At 33.6% G+C, this 21748-nt stretch overlaps 2 protein-coding genes across 2 annotated transcripts in view; one reads left to right on the forward strand and one right to left on the reverse strand.

The window, feature by feature from the left end:
* The window catches only part of Edc3 (Enhancer of mRNA-decapping protein 3), a 43388-nt gene extending 37279 nt beyond the window's left edge, over positions 1 to 6109 (forward strand). Inside the window, exons 6-7 of the mRNA XM_089101808.1 lie at positions 2427 to 2644; positions 5631 to 6109. Coding sequence (XP_088957934.1) covers positions 2427 to 2644; positions 5631 to 5962 — 550 coding nt within the window. The 3' untranslated portion in view covers positions 5963 to 6109. The remainder of the gene's footprint in view (positions 1 to 2426; positions 2645 to 5630) is intronic.
* A 4443-nt stretch (positions 6110 to 10552) lies between these two features.
* LOC148943891 (uncharacterized) lies at positions 10553 to 17242 on the reverse strand. Its single transcript, XM_089101809.1, has 2 exons — positions 14813 to 17242; positions 10553 to 11815 (listed from the first exon to the last, which is right to left on the reverse strand). Exon 2 carries the CDS (start codon positions 11808 to 11810, stop codon positions 10662 to 10664), a length of 1149 nt encoding a protein of 382 aa, XP_088957935.1. The 5' UTR covers positions 11811 to 11815; positions 14813 to 17242; the 3' UTR covers positions 10553 to 10661.
* Between the last annotated feature and the right edge of the window lie 4506 nt (positions 17243 to 21748).

Here is a 21748-nt window from a genome sequence, read left to right on the forward strand (position 1 = left end):
TGTCGTATATAAAGATTTGAGGGAAATAGGAACTTCTTGAGAGGGTGTAAATAGGGAGGCTTTAAATACATTAAGATAGAGGAGTGTGCGTAGCTGCATTGGCCTCAGGCGGCTTGGTGTTGCGGTGAGTGGTTAGTAGTATAAATATGCTCCGTTTATTTCAATAATTGCACTGATCAATCAAATCAGTATCTGCAAACCACTTTTAGAATCAAATATCAACTTTGAGGTAAAGATAAAAATCATATCATATCACACGCACAATTCTTTTTGTGCCAAATTTCTTAAAGTCATTTCATGAGTAATTCTAATTGGACAATTCTTCCAAGTTTGTAAATCAGGTGTGAAAGTTTTGACTACTTTTCTTTTTATTATTGACACACGCGTTGAAATTATCCATGCTTAGTTTGCAGTTATTATTCTTTTGTTAAAGTAATTATTTTTACTACAAAAGGACCTAAACCTGCTTGAAAACTCAAAACTTTTCTTATTTGTTCACGTTTTTGACGTATTTTCGGCGGATTTTTAATCTAAAAAGGTGAAGCGAATTTAAAAAATGTAATTTGGCAGATTGATAAAGCTTATGTCAGCTCTCGATTGACACCAAAATCGTCATCTTACGTTAAAATGTGATAACCACAGAACTACAGGAATTAACATATCAAAAACTTCCACGGCATTATAAATCTTAAACCCAAAATTGCTCACAGAATTTGAGTAGTTACAGTGTTGCAAAGTTGAGGAGCCTCTGCAGCTGTATTGGCCTCTGGGTGGTAATTTGTTGCCAGTAGTAGGAGTCTGGTTTTAAAAGAGAAGACAAACCTCAAAATTTTATATTAATTTAATTTAGCAAGTTTATTTTGAAGTTGATTAGCTAAATGAGTTATATTTTGTGATAAAGATGACTCTGAAACCGAAACGCGTTGAAATTATCCACGTTCAGTTGAACGTGGATAAACGCGTTATAATTGAAAGTTCAGTTGAAAGTTATTACTCTTAATTAAAAATGACCAAATTTTCTCTTTGTTTCCTCCTTTCAATACAGTCTTGAATAATTGTATGTGGAAATTATTTTAATGAATGGTCGCAGTCTCTATATGACTCGTATTTTTGGTCTGGGGGTTGCAAAGCTTCTTATTGCGAATGAAACTGCTTCTTCAACAGAAGTGTCGCACCGGTATGCAGCTGAAACTTTACTTCTGGAAAGAGAACTGAAAAGTGGAATCCTGATTATCCACTGGCAACTGAATATTGAAACAAAAGTGCGATAAAGCAGGCCGAAGGAATGTGACGTTGGTATTTTCTAAAAGACCACACTGCCTTTTCTATGACGAAACAAATAGTTCCAAATTGGGATAGGTCCTTTTGTTATACAGTGAAACAAATACATGCAAAAGCTCTAGATATTTCTATGACATAGGCAGTCATCATCACCAGTAGAAAAAACTAATGTATTAAAATTAAAACAAACTATATATACTGAAAAAAAATTATAACTACCGGGTCAAAGCAAGTTTTCAGGCCATTGAATTAGAAGGTTAATTAACAATCTGGACTGTCTTTGTTTTAATTTTAATGCGTTAGTTTTTTTCTATTGATGGTGATGACTGCCTGTGTCATCTAAATATCTAGAGCGATTGTATGTATTTGTTTCACTGTCTAATAATAGAACCTATCCCTTGTTGGAACTCTTATTTGTTTCGTCAAGGAGTGTGACAATTATCATAAGAGTCTACTGACGGAGATACTCAGGTTTTGTTCTAAAAATTGATGACCGTCCCAAAAAATTCGGAAATCACAGGGATTTAGTCGTAAAAGTAGACCAGAAATACCTTCAGCTACACATACCAACCTGGATTTCGAAATACCCACACCCTCTTCCAGTCTTCATGCGGGGATATAGCTATTGGAGCGAATCTAAGAATGATATTGAGCTTTTGAATTTTAGTCTAAACCTGTCACAAGTAAAAAAAAAAAAACTGAAAAATAAACAGAAACGAAGAGAGACCAACAAGACACAAAACTAAAATACATGAACAATCAATGCAACACTGCATTCCACAGCGTAAGTAGAGTCTACTTGCCTCAGGCGGACCAACTGGCTTCACAGGGATAGTTGCTAGCTTCAACCCGTTTTCGGTACATGGATATATAGGTGCTATATTTCTTATTCAAAAAATGGAGTGAATTAAGAAAACTAGTTGAAATATGGCTTACACTCTTTTTTCTAGCTCTATATTTGTAATAGATGGAATGTTTTCAATAACTTCCTGGCGTTCTGGCTCTGTATGCTTAGTCTTTACGAAATGGAAGGGATCTAAGAAAATTTTCTGCTTGACAGTCATAATTTTATTTGATTAGCTAACTTTTTCTCAGCTCCCCTCTGTTGTTAAATGACATTTCTATATAGAGTTTGGTTTTTGTAGATTCGACCCCAAAAATCGCCATCAACTTCCAAAGGCAGTTGTACTTTGTGGCAATCATGGTGGATCCGCTGGCGTCATTTGTTCTGCACGACATCTAGCAGCTCAGGGTTTTCGAACGACGTTACTTTTGCCTGGCAACATTTCAGTATCTCAATGTCTTACTACAGAATTGAAGCTTCTAATATTGGCCGGAGGGAAAATAGCTAGGCAAGTTGAAGGTATCTTTTCTAATACTTTATTTTTTATTATATGTCATCCGCCTGAAGCTCAACAATAATGTAAATTTTGGCAACGCTGTAAGCCTAGAAATTGCATTTTATTTAAATAGCTAGCACAGCACTAAAAAGTTAACGCTAAATCATGCTACTTATACAATCACAAAAGAAATAGAAAATGAGACCAAAAAAGGTCACATGTTAAATAGGCCTACAAAATATGACACGAAGGAGTTTAAAAATCTTTTCGGATGGAAGTTAACGGGTTGTAGTTTATTGTGATGCTTAGTAATTCTGCCAATCTGTGCAGATTGTGGAAAAATAGATCGGTGCTCATTTGCTAATAGATTTTTCCCAAATTTCAATATTAACTCATGTCTTCGAGCGAACTATGTAGGCAAGTTCAAGAGCGCTTTCATCGCTGCTGAAGCAGGTATTATTTTAGTAGAACGTTTTTGGATATCTTCTTTTTCTGCTCAGAGGATGGGTAACTGATAAGAGTGGAAACTCGCGCTAGTGCCAAACAAATCGCCAGTGCCATCTTAGGGTCTGGTGAAATTATAATGCTAGGCCTAGTACATATCTTTTAAACAGTAGATTAGCCTACCCTAAACAGCCAAATGCTGGCCTTTTTAGGCAATTTGAAATGCAAGTGAAGGTAAAGAGCCCAAAACTATTTAACTAGTACGTTGGCCTACTTTGTGGAGCCTGGATAGGCCTATTGAGTTAAATTAGTTCTTGAAACAAAACCAGGACCGGTTATTTATTACTTACACAGAGATTTCACCTTTAAATGGTATAAATGTACAGATTAGAATAGGCCTTTATCATTATTATATCAATTATCCAGTTCTATTTGAAATTGACTACTTATTTAGACATTTTTAATACTTTCGCCAACCACTACGCCGCGTTTGGCGCTATTAGTTTTCAGTTTCTGTCTTTTCCTGTTAAATTGCGGAAGATTCGACTCTTATCAGTTACCCACACTCTTCGGTTTTGCTGACATGTACGCAGTATTTTGAGTTTGAGGATCCCAGAATCCTTAGGACTAGTTGAATCGCACATTGCAAAAGCATGATGGCAATCATAGTTAATAACTTGATGACAGTTTGAACTATGAAAATCCATATTAGCAGAAGAATCTAGTAGTTAGAATTTTGAAGAAAATAATTTATAATCTGGTGAAAAGCTAAATTTAGAATCTTGATGTAATAGTAAATTCTAGTAAATCTGTAATCTAGGAAAAAAAAACTTTTTTATTCTGTCTTTTCTTGATCATGTCTTCTTTATTCTTTTGGCTTTATTGAAACCCTGTTTTTATTGGTGTAAAAAGATCCCGAGGGTTATATACCTTAGGAAGCTTATAAACAAATTGTGAAGATCAAGTCTTGTCTGGTTTTAATTCATGTACAAGAGGATTAGAAGAGATCCCTCATCTCCTTCATTAGTCTTGATATTAGTAGACATAAGGTGATTGTGTACCCAGATTGCCCAAAGGGCTTATCTGCAATATTTCATTAGCGGTTAACATTAAAATTAAATGTTCAAGGACCGTTGAGGAGAATGCTGAATTAAATCGTAAGGCAACATATGCATCATGCATCCCAGGTGTGTCAAGGGGCGCATATGCAATATCTGAAGAACAGCTAAGGCTATTAACTTGGAACTTTCAAGGAATGTTGAGGCGTGTGTTTAACTAAATCAAAAGACGCAATATTCACCCTGGTTATCAAAAGGGTGTATCTGTAATATCTTGGGAACGGCTAAAGATTATTAAGTTGAAACTTTTGGGAATGTTTATAGTTAGTCTAAATTTTAGACCAAAACACGCCATGTGCCTCTCGGTGTCAAAACAGTGTTTCTGCAATAATTCAGGATCGGTTAAAGACATCAAGTGTTAAGTTTCAAGAAATGTTGCTGGTGTGGCTCATCTAAATCCAAATACAATATGTACATTCAGGTTGCCAAGGGAGCCCATCTGTAATATATCAGGTACGAGACAGGTTGTGAATTAATGGCTTAAGGTACATAGCCGAAATTTTGAAGGATAATTGGACAGAGAGATGAATTAGATTCTTAAACTTTGACTTGATAGATGAAAGGGAGCTTATCAAGGCCAGTAAATATTTGAAAAAAAAATGTTGTTGGATTGATCCCTTGTGCGACATACTCTCTTTTTTTTATATCGATTTGCTAAAAATTGTTGGCCATGAAGACACCTCAGATACAGTTTCAGAACCAAGGGAACATCAGCTTGAAACGAATCGGGTTGTAGTCTTGAAATCTTTTTTTTTATTTTTAGTCAAGTTAGAACTCGTTTTAATAATTGAGCTGAAAATGTACTTATTTAAACAAATAAGTATCCTAAACAAAATGTAATAAAATGAAATGCTTATTATAAAATTGTTGTTTAATAGTCGCCTCTGTTCCAGGTTGTAACATGACGGTGGTCTGTCTGGCTTCATCTTCATAGAAGACCAAAATTACGTAGATTGTCAATCCATTTGTTTGAATAACATTCCCTCCATCCATCCATGCGAACTTTATAGTACAGCTGATTTGAAAAAAAATTTCCAACTACAAGTAACAAAATACAAGTCAAAATTTTTATTCTTGCGCAAGAAAACGGAATAAAATACGATCTTTGTTCTATTAACCAATTAAAAAACAATATAAAAAAACGAAAAGAAAATAATTCAAAAACTTTTTCCCTAAAAAAAAGTTTTTCAAGGAAGATTTAAGAGCTTCATTTAACCAGAGACGAGCAGAAATAAAGTTCAATTATCAATCACACCAAAAACAACCAGAAATTACATGGATAAATAATTCAGACAGAAAACGAACGAAGTGTGAAGTTCTTATTTCTGTTTATTACGTTCGAAGGTATTCTGGTTCTCGTTCGGTGCCTGGTAGAATGTCAAAGCGCACTATTTTTGGCATCGTGTCTCTGGAAAACATCTCACGTATACTTTCTTTTCCCTTTAAGGCTTATTCTGTGAAGATCCAGATCTTATTGTCTGTTGTCTCGAAAACGCATCAAGTAATCCTGTGAGGATCGATCATTTTGTGGAGTCAGCAAGCGAATGGGCAAACAAACAACGAGCTCCAAAATTAGTGATTGATCCACCAATCCGCAAAGAAGCAATCATAGATGCCAAAGCCACTGTTGTGCCCTATCTACCGCTTTCGCATGGAGGAGAACTCGGGAATTTATATCTTATTAATTTATGCATACCCGAAGAGATATTCAAGTCTGTGGGAATACGATATTTTCCACCATTTGGTGCTAGATTTTTGATTCCCTTGCATCCAAGGTGACTTTACTAACTTAATTTAATCATTTGTATATAATTTCTTATTGTTACTCATTTTGTAACTACAAATTTTAAGGAATAAAAGTTGCCATTTTTATCTAAAAAAGGCCTGTAAGCCCTCTTTATGTTCAGGCTGGAGGATGATACGTACTTGAAAATAATTCTTGTTTCATCATTTTTCTCTTTTTCGTACTCCTTTCTTTTTTTTAGCTTCTTTTGCACTTTTTCGTATTTCCATAATTCTTTTTATTTCCCTTTTTGAAACGAACTGTAGAATCATCCTTAAACGATTCTTCCGGAAAACACAGGATATCATATTCAACATATTGAACTGCCCACTTTATTTCATTATAGGAAATACCGAAATATAATGAACAGTTAACTAATTGCAGGGCTAGGAATTAGTCCCTAAAGTCTCTTTTTTTGCTGAAGTCCCTTCCAAGTCCTTTTTTGATGAAAAAAGTCCCTTAAATCTCCCAAGTCCCTAAAATTCTCTATTTGGGAGCACGGTATATTAAAAAACCGAAGCATGATATACTTGAAAGATTCTCTTTAGATAATATAGCTTCTGCACTTATCTGGTTGTACTGATCTCTTGGTTACGCCGTCGTAGTTCAGAAAGAAGCAACAAAACAGTAGGAACTTCTGTCTGTAGCCAAAGTGTTTATTAATTGTTGTAAACATAAATAGCTAATAACTGCAATAAATTGGCTTCATTTTGGGTGCAATAGATGGGTCACATTGTGTTACCATTCAAGGATAGAGAGTAACATTGGCCTATAGGGTGGATGGGATGGATTGGTCACATTGCGGTGACGTTCAAGGATAGATAATTTCCTTTAGCTTCATAAAATGAATCATACCAGTATGAATTTGTTCGAATTGACTTGTATTCTAATGGTAGAAATGATATATTCTTTCCCTTTAAAGGTAAGTTAATAAACTACTCGCAGGTTGAGCTAGAAGAGGAGAGTACTATGGGTGGAAAGTTCAGAGGCTAAATTCTTGTACCCATTGTTTTTCCTGATGAATTTAAACCTATTTCTCTTTAGTTTATTTAGGAAAGACAATTAATAAGTACAAATTTTGTCGATCCTGGTTAAAGGAGACACGAGTGGCAGAAAGATTAATGAATGGTGTAGGATTGGCGATGATGAGTTTTCTTTTTACTGCAAAATAGGCAGGAAAAAACTTAGCTGTTGCAAAGGCTTTTACACCTTGAATCAGCATGCTTTGTCGGACGAGCCCAAGAAACATGTTGCAATCCATCTCAATCCGTTAAAGTTACGATAGTGTGGATCTGCTAGGTAACAGTGCCCCAATCAGAAGAGCCCTCAGCTAGTAATGACAGTAAAACTCTTGAGATATTTTGTTACAAAGATGCTGCATACAAAGCAGAAATCATCTGGGTACTCTAGTCCTTGCAAGCTTGTATGTCTGCAGCTCTGTGTGATGGAATCAGTGATGTCTTTGAAGTCATGTTCCCTGATAAGCTACCGCCTGGGATGTCGATGAGCACGAAGAAAGCTATGTACTTGATAACTGATGCACTTCGCCCACACTGTAAACGGAATCTTATGAACTACATAGGTGAAGCTCACTTCGTTCTTGAATACGATGAAACTACAAACAGTGAAGGAAAAAAGGGCCAAAGACTAGAGCGTGGTTTTGGTCCTTTTGAAACTGGTGATGACATTACAAAAATGCTGATATCATGCATTTGGAGCTAGAATTTATCTTTTGAAAAACTAGTAATGATAAGTAGCGATGGGCATAATGTCAACGAAAAGGTAAGGTCGCAAATGAATGCATTGAAGAAGAAAGTCTTCGAAAGAGTTTGTGAACGTTCGAACGCGTAACATTCATGTTGGGCACAACGCATTTGTGAAAGGGTCTTAGGCTGGCTTGCACGACGCAAGGATTTTCGAGAATGTCAAAAAAAGAAAGGCATCCCATACAATAGTTCCATTCGTTACGTCCCAGCAAGGTGGCTGACATTGGGCCCTACTGTTCGCCGAGCGAATGATGAGTGACCGGCACTCTTAGAGTTTTTTTGCATTATGTCCCATTGAAGAAACATTTGAAGAATCTCACGCCGTCAGCAAAATACAAGTTTTTGCTACCATTTGGAATCTCAGTTTTAGGCCTCCTTAGTGGCTTCGTTGGGGGGGGGGGACAAGGGGGGCAGTCGCATCCCCAATAATGTGGAGAAAATTAGTATGTTTTAGTATGAGATACGTTTCTTTCATTTTTGTACATTTGCATTGATACCGTTCAAATGATGATGGTAAGATTGATAAAGAAACTAAACATAACAAGAGCCTATTTCAAAGTCTTATGTCATTTAATATAATATTTTTTCTTTTCCCTTTCGATCAAAATGACCAAAAATCCCACAGACATCAGAATTATGCATCCCATTGTTGCTGTTGCTTGGGTTTGACGTGTTCGACCAATAGGTCATATGCGCTTGTATCACTTGGTTTATCTGTATCTTCTGCAATTAAAATACACATACAGCACAAATATATTCAATATTACAGTTTTAAATTATAACCTATCACATAAATCCAGATATGAGAATTTAAGCAGATAAAATAAGGATAATAAAAACAAATAAAATAGTAAATAAGATAACTCTAAGATAAAATAATATGGGAGGGGATATCTGGGCCTGCAATATTAAAATAACATGGGGCTATATACCATTTATATTCCTATTTTTAGGGGTTATCCCCCAGCAACAAGTGCCTACATTTACAAACAGGAACCAAAATAATGCAATTTTGCTATATCAAACAGCAATTATATTGCATATGCAACACAATTAAAATAAATAATACAAATAACTCTTAACCTGTCACCAAAATCTATATATAAAAATAATAAACAAATTAAATACAAACAAGACAACTCTAAAATAAAACATCCAGGAAATGAGAAAAAAATTAAATAAAAAATTAGGGAATGAACCAAACCAGTAGTCTTAACAAAAATTACCTAATGAGTTTGTGCTTAGTCGTCCAGCCCAAATTCAAGGAATTTTATCATAACAGGAGCAAGTTAAAAACTAAGACAATAACAATAAGCATGGTTAAAAACTAAGAAAAAAGTACAAGAAACACAGGTCTGTTTTTTTCCATTGTTCCTTGTTTCTCCTTTCTTTAGCATTTGCTGCTTTTGCCTTTCTCTTTTTTTTCAAATCAATGATATTGGCATTTAAATCAAATTGGCATTTAAATCAACCTAATGTGAACTAACGATACCTTATTTAACTTGTTAGATTTTCCGCCAGTTAAAAATTCAGATGATCATGCGTTTTGGGCTAATTTTTTTCCCTCTCTGGACACATCTATCTGTTCAGAATACCTGTTTAAAAACATATTCTATTGGAAACTTTATAATTTTCATTGATAGGCACTTATCGATTGATTTCAGTGACGTGCACTTATATTTTTCAACAATTCTTCTATAAAATACTTTTGACACATCACTTTTAAGTACTTTCTCGTCTGTGAACACTCTTTTTCGCACATTCAAATTACTTAATACAGAAAAAAGATATGAATCACATTTAAACGGTATACATGAATCACATTTAAACGGTTTCTCATCAGTAAATAATCTTTTGTGCATGTTTAAACTGTTAGATTGAGAAAAGAATTGCTTACCAGCATTAAATTTATGTTTTTTCCCAGTATGTACTCTTCCGTGCTGAATCGGTGCGGAACCTTCGGTGCTTCGGTGCGGAACCCCACATGAGAAAAGCTCGGCTCACGTACATCCCATTTAAATGGTTTCTAACCGGCATGTACTCTTTAGTGCTTATTCAAATGTAAAGATTGGGGAAAAGTCTTGTTAAATAGATCGCATTTAAACGGTTTCTCCCCAGTATGTACTCTTTACTAACTTGGACTTAGGACTTCCCACACTGGTCGGCACATAAGGAGACAACGATGCCTGTCCAGGATGACCCCTCTCTCGTTTTTGGCTGAAGGAGTATATATGTACCTTTAGGAGTATATATCACATTTTATATTTTCTTTTTACCAGTATGCACTCTTTAATGCTGTTTTAAATTGCCCACCAGAGAAAGTTTTTTGTCACATACATTAAATTTAAATGGCTGCTCACCACTATGCACTCTTCGGTATCTATCCAGTCGCTTGAAAAGCATTTCATACATATGTCACTTTTATGGTTTCTCACCGGCATGCACTCTTTGATGCCTATCCAAATCGCTTTAACAATATAGGCATTTCATACATACATCGCTTTTATGGTTTCTCACCGGTATGCACTCTTTGATTCCTATCCAAATTGCTTGAACAAGAAAAGTATTTCATACATACATTGCATTTATAAGGTTTCTCACCAGTAAGCACTCTTTTATGCTTAATCAAACTACATGATGTAGAAAAGTATATCTTACCTACATCACATTTATATGGTTTTTTAACGAGTATGCACTCTTCGGTGCTTAATCAAATCGCTCATATTAGAAGGACTCTTGACGTTGCATTTGAGTGATTTCTCACCGATGTGCAATCTTTGGTGATTAATCAAATTGTTCAAATGAGAAAAGTATTTTTTTTACATACTTCACACTTAAATGGTTTATCTCCAGTATGCACTCCTTGATGGACGTTCAAACTGCCTAACTGAGTAAAGCATCGCACACATACATCACATTTATGTGGTTTTTAACCAGTATGCACTCTTTGATGGTTTTTTAATTTGCCCGCCTGAGAAAATTTCTTGTCACATACATTACATTTAAACGGTTGCTCACCACTATGCACTCTTTGGTGCCTATCCAAATCAGTGAATTGAGAAAAGCATTTGATACATTCATCGCATTTATATGGTTTCTCACCGGTATGCACTCTTTGGTGCCTATCCAAATTGCTTGAAGAAGAGAAGCATTTGATACACACATCGCATTTATATGGTTTCTCACCAGTATGCACTCTTTTATGCTGAATCAAATTACATAATGTAGAAAAGCATATCTTACATACATCACATTTATATGGTTTTTCACCAGTATGTATGTTTTGATGCTGGTCCAAAGAGTTGGAAGAAGAAAAGTTCTTTTTACATACATTACACTTAAATGGCTTCTCCCCTGAATGCACTCTTTGGTGCCTTGTCAAATTGCCCGCCAGAGAGAAGTTCTTGCCACATGCATTACATTTAAACGGTTTTTCACCAGTATGCACTCTTTGGTGCCTATTCAACGCGCTTGACTCAGGGAAGCGTTTCTTACATACGTTGCATTTGAATGATTTTTGTCCGGTACGTGTTATTTGCTGTCTTTGAAATTTTCTAGGCTTTTTACTCCAGAAGCGACTATTAAAACATGCTTCCTTACTGTTTAAGATTTTTGATCCAGATTCAGCTACAAAAGTATTTGAAAAACCAGTTGTAGATGGATTCTGTGGAATAGCTAGAGACTTTTTTCCCTGTAAGTGTACTCCAGACACATCTGGTGAAAAGTGACCTTGCGAAACTAAATGTTTTTTCATATCACCAATATTTTCTCGTGAACAAATGGGGCATCTTCTTGTCACTCCCATTAGATGTTCCATGAAATGAGCAACAAAACTTCTGTAATCACGAGCTACTGTAGGACACATATCACACTCTATTGGAGAAAGTTCTTCACAGCCAGTGTCTACGTGAAGATCTAGTATCAAAAATGAACTCTCTGCTTTTCCACAGGAGCCACAGCGCCATATGCCAGATGTCAATTCCTCAATAGACTTCTCTGTCAACTTTTTCAACACAACGATTGGTTTTGGGCCAACAAGTTCATGTTGAATAACACCATCAGACATAGTGGGATGCATTATCTCTATAATAAATAATTTTTTATCGGTACTTAAATGAATAAAAGAAGATTAAGAAAATTGGCATTATAATAATTGTGAACAAAAAATAAACATTCCCCAAATTTTACAAGATTGTGATTTAAATTGTTTACCACTTATTTTTTGAGTCTAGATTATAAATTAAATGAAAGAAGACATATTAAATTTAATTCAGTTTCTTTTCATGGTATAACTAAAATTGGAATAGTAAATGATCATCTTTATCAGCTTTAAAACTTAAAAACATTGAAAGTCATATGGAGTTAAAAAACACTTTGATAAACCTAAACGATGAACTCTTTCTTCTCTCCTTCACCCCTCATTGCACTAAAACTACCCCTCACCTTCAATGAACTTTAAAAATGTATTTCCCTCCTCTAAGTAATAAGGGTGAATATAAATTTCTAGAATACGAGTGACTACAGTCAAAAAAGGGTTAATATTTTCTAGACCAAGAAAACGTACAGTAGATAAAGTGAGTAACTGAGTAGCCTATGTCCTTTATGAATTATTATTTTAAATAATCATTTTAATATTATTATAGTCTATAATCTATAATCTAGTGCATTAAGCGCACTCTTTTATATACTGTATATGGAATGTCAAACTGGAGATCCTACAGATACCGGGACAGATACCCGGTCAGAAAACAATTGTTAGAGTGGAATTGAGTGAAACGGGTGATCTAATATGAATATTAAAATTACAATTTGGGATTTGCCATTTATGTAATTCTTATAATTTTGTTCATAAGCCATTATAACCGGGTATCTGTCTCTGGTTAGGTTAGATTACGTATTTAATATATGGTATACTATACCATATATATTAATATTATTAAATGATTAATAATGATTTTAAAATGATTATAATTATTAGCCTATGTCCTTTATTGAATATTTTGCTCTGCGACAGACAAGCTTGTTCTTCGATATTTTTATTATTACAAACTGAATTCAAATTATCTTCATCTTGGTTCATATTTAAATCTTTGTGCGTAGTTTTTTAAATTTTGGAATTTCTCTAAAACCGAGTTAAACTTGAGTTTCTCCCGATTATTGATGCTTTTTCAAACAAGATTTTTTGGTTTAGAAAATCAAACACTTTGATAAACCTAAACGATAAATTCTTTCTTCTCTCCCTCGCCCCTCACCTTCAATGAACTTTAAAAATGTATTTCCCTCCTCTAAGTAATTTTGAATGATCAGAAAATACATACTATGTTTAATTGAAGTAATTGGGTATACGGTTTCAACAGAGAAACTTACAGATTCGATAAGTAGAAATTTCCTGATTTAATAAAATAAATATCTTAGACTAAAGTTTTTACTTGAAAAAAGATATTACATCAATGTTATTGAAAGCAGCACGCCCCATATAGCACTAAACTCATAGACAGCAGAGAGTAACGGGAGAGTTTCAAGGCTGGGCATATCCATGGGAAAGGGCAGCTTCGCCACCTTTTATGCTAATATCTGAACAAGCTAAAGTTCAAACTAAATACATATCCAGCTTTGAGTTGACAGCTACGCGAGTAGACTATGTATACTTGTTAAAGACTTCATATATGCAGACTTGTTTCCTTTATCCTATGGTAATAACTTTCATGTAAAAATATTAAATATATTTTTAACAGTATTTTTTATTTCTCCTAGCATCAACAAAAATAAAATCACTATAATTATCAAAATGGGTAAGTATGGCTAATTAAATGAAATAAGTATGTTTGATATATTATGATACTAATTAGTAGAAATTCTGGCAATTCAGATCTTAACAGAATTTTGTTTTTATTTTACATTTACATGAAGCATGGTTAAATTACTTTGTGTTTTCAGCAAAGCGCAAACAAAACACTAGACCTTAGAAGATTTTGGGCTAGAGGAGAGGGGGGCATACGGTTGCATTTAAATTTACGAATTAATATTCTTAAGTTGTCTGAGCGTTGTCTCTGATTATATTCATTATAATGACTACTTAAAATTTGTTCAATTTGAAATCCAAGTTTGGAACGTGGTTTTTAAACTAAAATCTTGATTCAACAGTCATTTAAAGTTCATATACTTGTAAGAATTTATAGCATCTTTTGATTTGATTATTTTGGTTACTGACCAAACTACTTCTGCACTTTTCAGACTAATGGATAATAACGCGCAAGAGAACATTTTCTTTCATTCCAACCCTGTAAAAAAAAACATGTCAGTCAAGGCCTTATCATGCTTAATTTAATAATTAAAACGCCTTTTAAGCTAAATTTTATACTTGTTTATTTTTAGTCTTGGTTAATTTTTTTAAAGCTGTTTGATAAGTTACTCATATCCAGGACAAAATTTGACCTTTTTCAGTAAAAATGGAAAAAATAACTGTCTGTAAACTGAGCTTGTGTAACGTTTTAGTTGTAACGTTGAGTGTCATGATAAAATTTAGTCTCACAATTTTTCCACGCTTCATTTACGACAAATTAAGAGAGAAAAACTGGTATTAATTTAATGAGGCAGTGGAAAAAAAAACGAAATAAAAATACACAAGAAAACTTCGTTTTTTCGTTCGTAATTTTTTTTTCCTTTGAGAAAGGCTCCTGGACGTGGAGCCAAAATATTTGAATTTATTTGCATTAATTAAAGCTATATTGATTTTATTTTCCTTTTTTGTTCCACTACTTTATTCAAATTAAACCCTCTAATTATTTTAACTTTATTTAATTTAATTATTATTTAATTTAACTTTAGTTAAATTAAAAAATCCCTCTTATTTTTTGCAAATAGAAAAGCAATGTGGTCTAAGAACTAATTTATGCTTACATTTAAGCCACTGTGATGAATTTTTTAAGGATTCGAAATGCAAACATAGCCTTGCTTAAGCCTCTCGGCAATACTATTTACATAAACCTGAAAAACGTTTATGGTGTGCACATAAAAACAGCTTTTCGAATTTCTTTTCTTATTCAACTAAATTCACAGCAGTGTTAGTTTCAAGCATACCTTCAAAGCTGCTATCCAGTTCCTGGAAGTTTGCCTCAAGCCGTAAATTCAATATATTGGATGAAATATTCACAGGTGGATTTCAATGCTCAGGTGATATAACTAAAGTAGAATTAGAAGTTTCTATGAGCGCTTCGGTATCATTTAGAGAAGTACTTTCAGCTTCTGCAACAAAAAATAAAAGAAGAGATGGAAAATAATAAAACTGTAATAAAATATTCCCAATAGTTGACCCCAAAATAATGACTCACAAAACATAAAAAAAAACAAGCAAAATTAGAAAATTAGAGATAACAAGAGTTATGAGCCAATTCAACTGGGATAATTTGAATATTACCAAACAAATTTCACGAATTAGCATTTTATTCACAGATTTTCATATCCAAATAGTTACAAATAAAAAGGCCGTTCTTTTGCTCATCAATATGCTAAGATCTTGCATCTTTTGACAAATAACACTTGAAAGTGAAATGTTAGGATCTTACTTCTTGTGCCGTTCTTTTCCAGACATCTTTCATTATTCTGCTGTGATCAGCGGTCTAAGAACAATGATGAGCACATCATCAAACTTCTCTCATTATTGTTCTTTATTGCAGAAAGATGTGAGATCTTAGATATAAGATCTTAGAGCAAAAGAACGGCCCTAATTTTTCAAATAGAAATATCTAGGGATAGCAGATCTATTCTCACTCACGAGTCTCTATGAACTAGATGTCAAAATGCCAGAAATATCACCTCTTTAAACATCCAGCTACTTAAAAAGGGATTCAGCAGAGCTATTTTAAAGCTTTATGTAGAAAGTAACTGGAATTTATATTGCTTATCCAAGCAGAATAGCTGGCATCATTAATCTACTCATTAAATTATGAATAACTGGAAAAACTGGTTTAGGCTTCCTACCAGTTCAGTGGAAGGGCAGGCAGCTCCAAACACAGGGGTGCATTTATGGACCCTTCAGGTACAGTCGTTTTTATCTTTGCTTGATATCTACATCTCTGTTTAGTGTAGTAAGACCCTTCTGATAATTGCTTGTGACAGCCAGGAGATCTCTTGTCTTTTGCTGCTGTGTTGGCTTGGAGCTGAATTAGTCTAATTGAATATCGCTTTGGGCTACATCATGGGTGACATCTCAAAAATAGCTTTAAACATCCTAATACCAGAGATATGAGGTCAGACTGCTCCATCCAGTACAGTGGAGCTGAGTATAATAATGAACAGATTGCTGTGCTCACTTCACGTGTGAACATCCTAAAAAACAATCAGAATCTACTTGCAGACTCACTAAATGACCGAAAACTTAAATCTTCCATGGCAGAAGTTGTGAGTGAAGCACTATCTACCAAGGTTGGCTCTTTGGTTGAAGCTTCTGTTAAAAGCTTGCCTCTAGTAATGCATCTGCTGCTTTTGAAGCTGAAAACTTGGAAATCATTAAACAAGAGGTAATGAGGTAACATTCACATTTCTACTAAACAAGTGGTTATGGTAGGATTATCCAGGATAAAAACAGCTGTGGTCGTGGCAATAAGGAGAGAGACCTTTTCTACATTTTTTTGTGTGGATTGAATACTTTTAGCAAAGTTAAATAATTTGAAATTTCACACTGTAAAGACATTTATTAATATAATTAATATTTATTTGATTCACACAAAATGGTCGATTGACACTAGCCTGAAAATGGATTTTCATGAGCTTGTTGAAAAACCACTTCAACAATATGACTTGATAATGTCAAAGCTTGAATCATCTCTTGATTCTCTTGACACAGATTTGTCACAGCTACAATTGTCTCTGAAACCAATTCAATGCAACATTGATAATCTGAATGACCAGTTTGACCAAAAAAATTTCAAATCAGCCGATCCTATTTGGTTTGAAAGAAGACCCTTATCTAGAAGCTTCTGAAAGCAAATTCCTTGAATTTTTCAGTGCTAGATTTCCTTCCAGGGACTAGAACGACACAGTTTCTACTAGAAGGATTGAAAAACTAGGCTCAGGTTTGAAATCTCGCCTACTGTGGAATTTTGCAGTCCTAGAACACAATAGCCCCTTCTTAGAGAAAAGTAAAGTTTGCAAGGTAGTGGTGTCTTTATGTCTGAGTCACTCACAAAGCCTAGACTTCAGCTACATAATAATGCTAAATCAAAGCTTGGGAAGCGGTCTATATGGTCTAGTGGAGGAGAAATACTCACCAAGCTTTCTGATGGTAAAGTGATTACTGTTAAAGAGGCATCTCAGGTTGCTGCTCTCCATCAGTCAACTACAGCCCATTCAAGCCCCTCTCAAGACTGAAATAAACTTATTTAGCCGGTTTGTTTCTTTATATTATGATTTAATGTTTTTTCCCATGTTAGCTTTTACGTATTTACACTAATTATTTAAGTGCATTACGTAAACATTTGAAGTCTCTTTCCTCCAGTTGCTTCCTTTTTGTTTTGCCTTTTTCCTTATTTTGTTTTTTTTCCCTTGTACCTGTTTGTTATTATTTTTTCTTAAACTTAGTTGTTTGCTATTGTACTTTTTTGTTATACTTGTTTTTTACTTTGTTACCTATATATTTTGTCCTTATTGTTTAAATCCACCCTCTGCTACTTCAGTCTGCTTGTATGGATATTGTGTTCATTTGTAAAGATATTGAAAACATTTGTTATGTGTGACAAATCTGGGCGATCTTTCCTTCCTTTTAAAGTAGTGCTGATAAACAAGAGGCACACACATATGATCCTCTCCTTGAATCTATGGTTGATTTTAGTTACAATTATCATACTACTATAGATTATTGTGATACAATTATACTCTCACTTTCCTTAAATAGTAATTTTAATATATTGTGTCTGAATTTGCATGAGATAAGATGGGTAGTCTAAAATTGTATTCGTGGTCGGATAATTCTCGCTTTTTTTATGTAATAGGCGTAACAGAAACATGGTTATCAGATAATAAAAATTTAACAGTTTCTGATATACATGGTTATACTGCTGTTAATGTCCCTAGAATGGTAACAAAGAATGGTAAAATAATTAATAAATGATGGATTGATTGACATTATGAAGGATCTCCAATGTCAACAACTAGAAATAAAGGGATATAAAAACCTAAAATGCTTTGATAAGATTTCCTCAATAAATTACCGCAAAAAATGAAGCTTACACAAAAAAACGGGAAAAGTTTAAAAACTGGCAAAACAAGGGATTCAAATAAATTCAAGCATAATAATCTGCGCATTGCAATCGATAAATTACGCTAATGACATCTTTATTAAAAAATCTTAATATTCAAATAGTTTTCAAAAAGTTCTTCTTGTAAAAAAAAAAGAAAAGAATAATCACTTGTACTAGAAATTTTAGACAAAATGAACAAGTTATCAGATCTGATTTTCGAGGACTTTTGTAGAGTAGAAACAAAGTCAAATTAAAAAAACGAAAAAAGGAAGTCCATTTCTTTTTTGACATCAGCGCCTGTTTCCACTCTTGTCAGTTTGTTCTTAAAGGTCTTCTAATAATTTGTTTTGTGTTTTGCCATAGACGTTGGAATTACTCAATTTTCAATTCTTTACTACATTTACGACAGCAAATTTGTAATAATATTAGATACTGATTTCAGCATTTTAGTATCTCGTAGAGTCTGATACCTTAGCAAACCTCTTTAAAACGTATCTTGTATATTGAAATCTTGTCTTTCTCCTCTATAACTTTGCTGTAGTCTAATAATAAACTTTTTATAAATACTGATTTATTTTGAGGATGTATAATTTTTCTAGATCCAGTTTTTTGTAAAAAAAAGGTAGTAGTAACGCAGATTTGAAAAAGTCAGATGACTGACATATTTTTGCTGTATTAAATGTTTTTATAGGTCAGAGTTTCTGAATATGACTTCCACAGCACTCCATCACCATTTTATTTTTGCAAATCAAAATTCAATTTAATGGAGAATTAATTTTTGTTGTGAAAGCTTTTCTTTTTTATCGTTAATGCTTCCCCGAAGTCGCTTCCAATTTCCTTCTTTGTCTTTCCAAATGAGCAATCAACAATAGTAAGCTAACAACCTGACATCCCATTGTCCTTGAAAATGCCTCTGAAAATCACGGACATCTCAATGAAATCTTTTACCCTAATCTTCAATTTAGGTTCCCAAGTTTTCAGGAAGATACTCAATATAAGAATGTAAGAAATGAACATATAAGCTCGTCGTGTATCTTTGAGCTTCATATGGTGCAAGCCTACGTTGTACAATAGTTTTGTAGTCAGGGTCCTTAGCAATGCTTAAAACTTCAGCACTACAGTCAAGAAAAAATCAGGTAATGGATTGGTCAAGTCAAAATGACTGAACAATGTTTGGCTCCAACTTGTCCTATGTTTTTGTTAAGAAATGTAAGCAACTCTGAATTCTTCATTACCATTATGAGCAAATATCCTTTATTAACTTTATGATAAGTTTTACTTTATTATAAGAATAGCCCCTTCTTAGAGAAAAGTAAAGTTTGCAAGGTAGTGGTGTCTTTATGTCTGAGTCACTCACAAAGCCTAGACTTCAGCTACATAATAATGCTAAATCAAAGCTTGGGAAGCGGTCTATATGGTCTAGTGGAAGAGAAATACTCACCAAGCTTTCTGATGGTAAAGTGATTACTGTTAAAGAGGCATCTCAGGTTGCTGCTCTCCATCAGTCAACTACAGCCCATTCAAGCCCCTCTCAAGACTGAAATAAACTTATTTAGCCGGTTTGTTTCTTTATATTATGATTTAATGTTTTTTCCCATGTTAGCTTTTACGTATTTACACTAATTATTTAAGTGCATTACGTAAACATTTGAAGTCTCTTTCCTCCAGTTGCTTCCTTTTTGTTTTGCCTTTTTCCTTATTTTGTTTTTTTTCCCTTGTACCTGTTTGTTATTATTTTTTCTTAAACTTCGTTGTTTGCTATTGTACTTTTTTCTTATACTTGTTTTTTCCTTTGTTACCTATATATTTTGTCCTTATTGTTTCAATCCACCCTCTGCTACTTCAGTCTGCTTGTATGGATATTGTGTTCATTTGTAAAGATATTGAAAACATTTGTTATGTGTGACAAATCTGGGCGATCTTTCCTTCCTTTTAAAGTAGTGCTGATAAACAAGAGGCACACACATATGATCCTCTCCTTGAATCTATGGTTGATTTTAGTTACAATTATCATACTACTATAGATTATTGTGATACAATTATACTCTCACTTTCCTTAAATAGTAATTTTAATATATTGTGTCTGAATTTGCATGAGATAAGATGGGTAGTCTAAAATTGTATTCGTGGTCGGATAATTCTCGCTTTTTTTATGTAATAGGCGTAACAGAAACATTGTTATCAGATAATAAAAATTTAACAGTTTCTGATATACATGGTTATACTGCTGTTAATGTCCCTAGAATGGTAACAAAGAATGGTAAAATAATTAATAAATGATGGATTGATTGACATTATGAAGGATCTCCAATGTCAACAACTAGAAATAAAGGGATATAAAAACCTAAAATGCTTTGATAAGATTTCCTCAATAAATTACCGCAAAAAATGAAGCTTACACAAAAAAACGGGAAAAGTTTAAAAACTGGCAAAACAAGGGATTCAAATAAATTCAAGCATAATAATCTGCGCATTGCAATCGATAAATTACGCTAATGACATCTTTATTAAAAAATCTTAATATTCAAATAGTTTTCAAAAAGTTCTTCTTGTAAAAAAAAAAGAAAAGAATAATCACTTGTACTAGAAATTTTAGACAAAATGAACAAGTTATCAGATCTGATTTTCGAGGACTTTTGTAGAGTAGAAACAAAGTCAAATTAAAAAAACGAAAAAAGGAAGTCCATTTCTTTTTTGACATCAGCGCCTGTTTCCACTCTTGTCAGTTTGTTCTTAAAGGTCTTCTAATAATTTGTTTTGTGTTTTGCCATAGACGTTGGAATTACTCAATTTTCAATTCTTTACTACATTTACGACAGCAAATTTGTAATATTATTAGATACTGATTTCAGCATTTTAGTATCTCGTAGAGTCTGATACCTTAGCAAACCTCTTTAAAACGTATCTTGTATATTGAAATCTTGTCTTTCTCCTCTATAACTTTGCTGTAGTCTAATAATAAACTTTTTATAAATACTGATTTATTTTGAGGATGTATAATTTTTCTAGATCCAGTTTTTTGTAAAAAAAGGTAGTAGTAACGCAGATTTGAAAAAGTCAGATGACTGACATATTTTTGCTGTATTAAATGTTTTTATAGGTCAGAGTTTCTGAATATGACTTCCACAGCACTCCATCACCATTTTATTTTTGCAAATCAAAATTCAATTTAATGGAGAATTAATTTTTGTTGTGAAAGCTTTTCTTTTTTATCGTTAATGCTTCCCCGAAGTCGCTTCCAATTTCCTTCTTTGTCTTTCCAAATGAGCAATCAACAATAGTCAGCTAACAACCTGACATCCCATTGTCCTTGAAAATGCCTCTGAAAATCACGGACATCTCAATGAAATCTTTTACCCTAATCTTCAATTTAGGTTCCCAAGTTTTCAGGAAGATACTCAATATAAGAATGTAAGAAATGAACATATAAGCTCGTCGTGTATCTTTGAGCTTCATATGGTGCAAGCCTACGTTGTACAATAGTTTTGTAGTCAGGGTCCTTAGCAATGCTTAAAACTTCAGCACTACAGTCAAGAACAAATCAGGGAATGGATTGGTCAAGTCAAAATGACTGAACAATGTTTGGCTCCAACTTGTCCTACGGTTTTGTTAAGAAATGTAAGCAACTCTGAATTCTTCATTACCATTATGAGCAAATATCCTTTATTAACTTTATGATAAGTTTTTAAAAATGCATCAGAAATTTGTTTGTGTTCATTTTAGTTATTTTTTTTTTTAAGTAGGACAAACATTTTGGGCCTGATTTTTCAACATATAT

Source organism: Artemia sp. Qi Xiang Cuo, chromosome 15 (assembly GCF_049724085.1).
Source record: "Artemia sp. Qi Xiang Cuo chromosome 15, ASM4972408v1, whole genome shotgun sequence".
Taxonomy (NCBI): Eukaryota; Metazoa; Arthropoda; class Branchiopoda; order Anostraca; family Artemiidae; genus Artemia; species Artemia sp. Qi Xiang Cuo.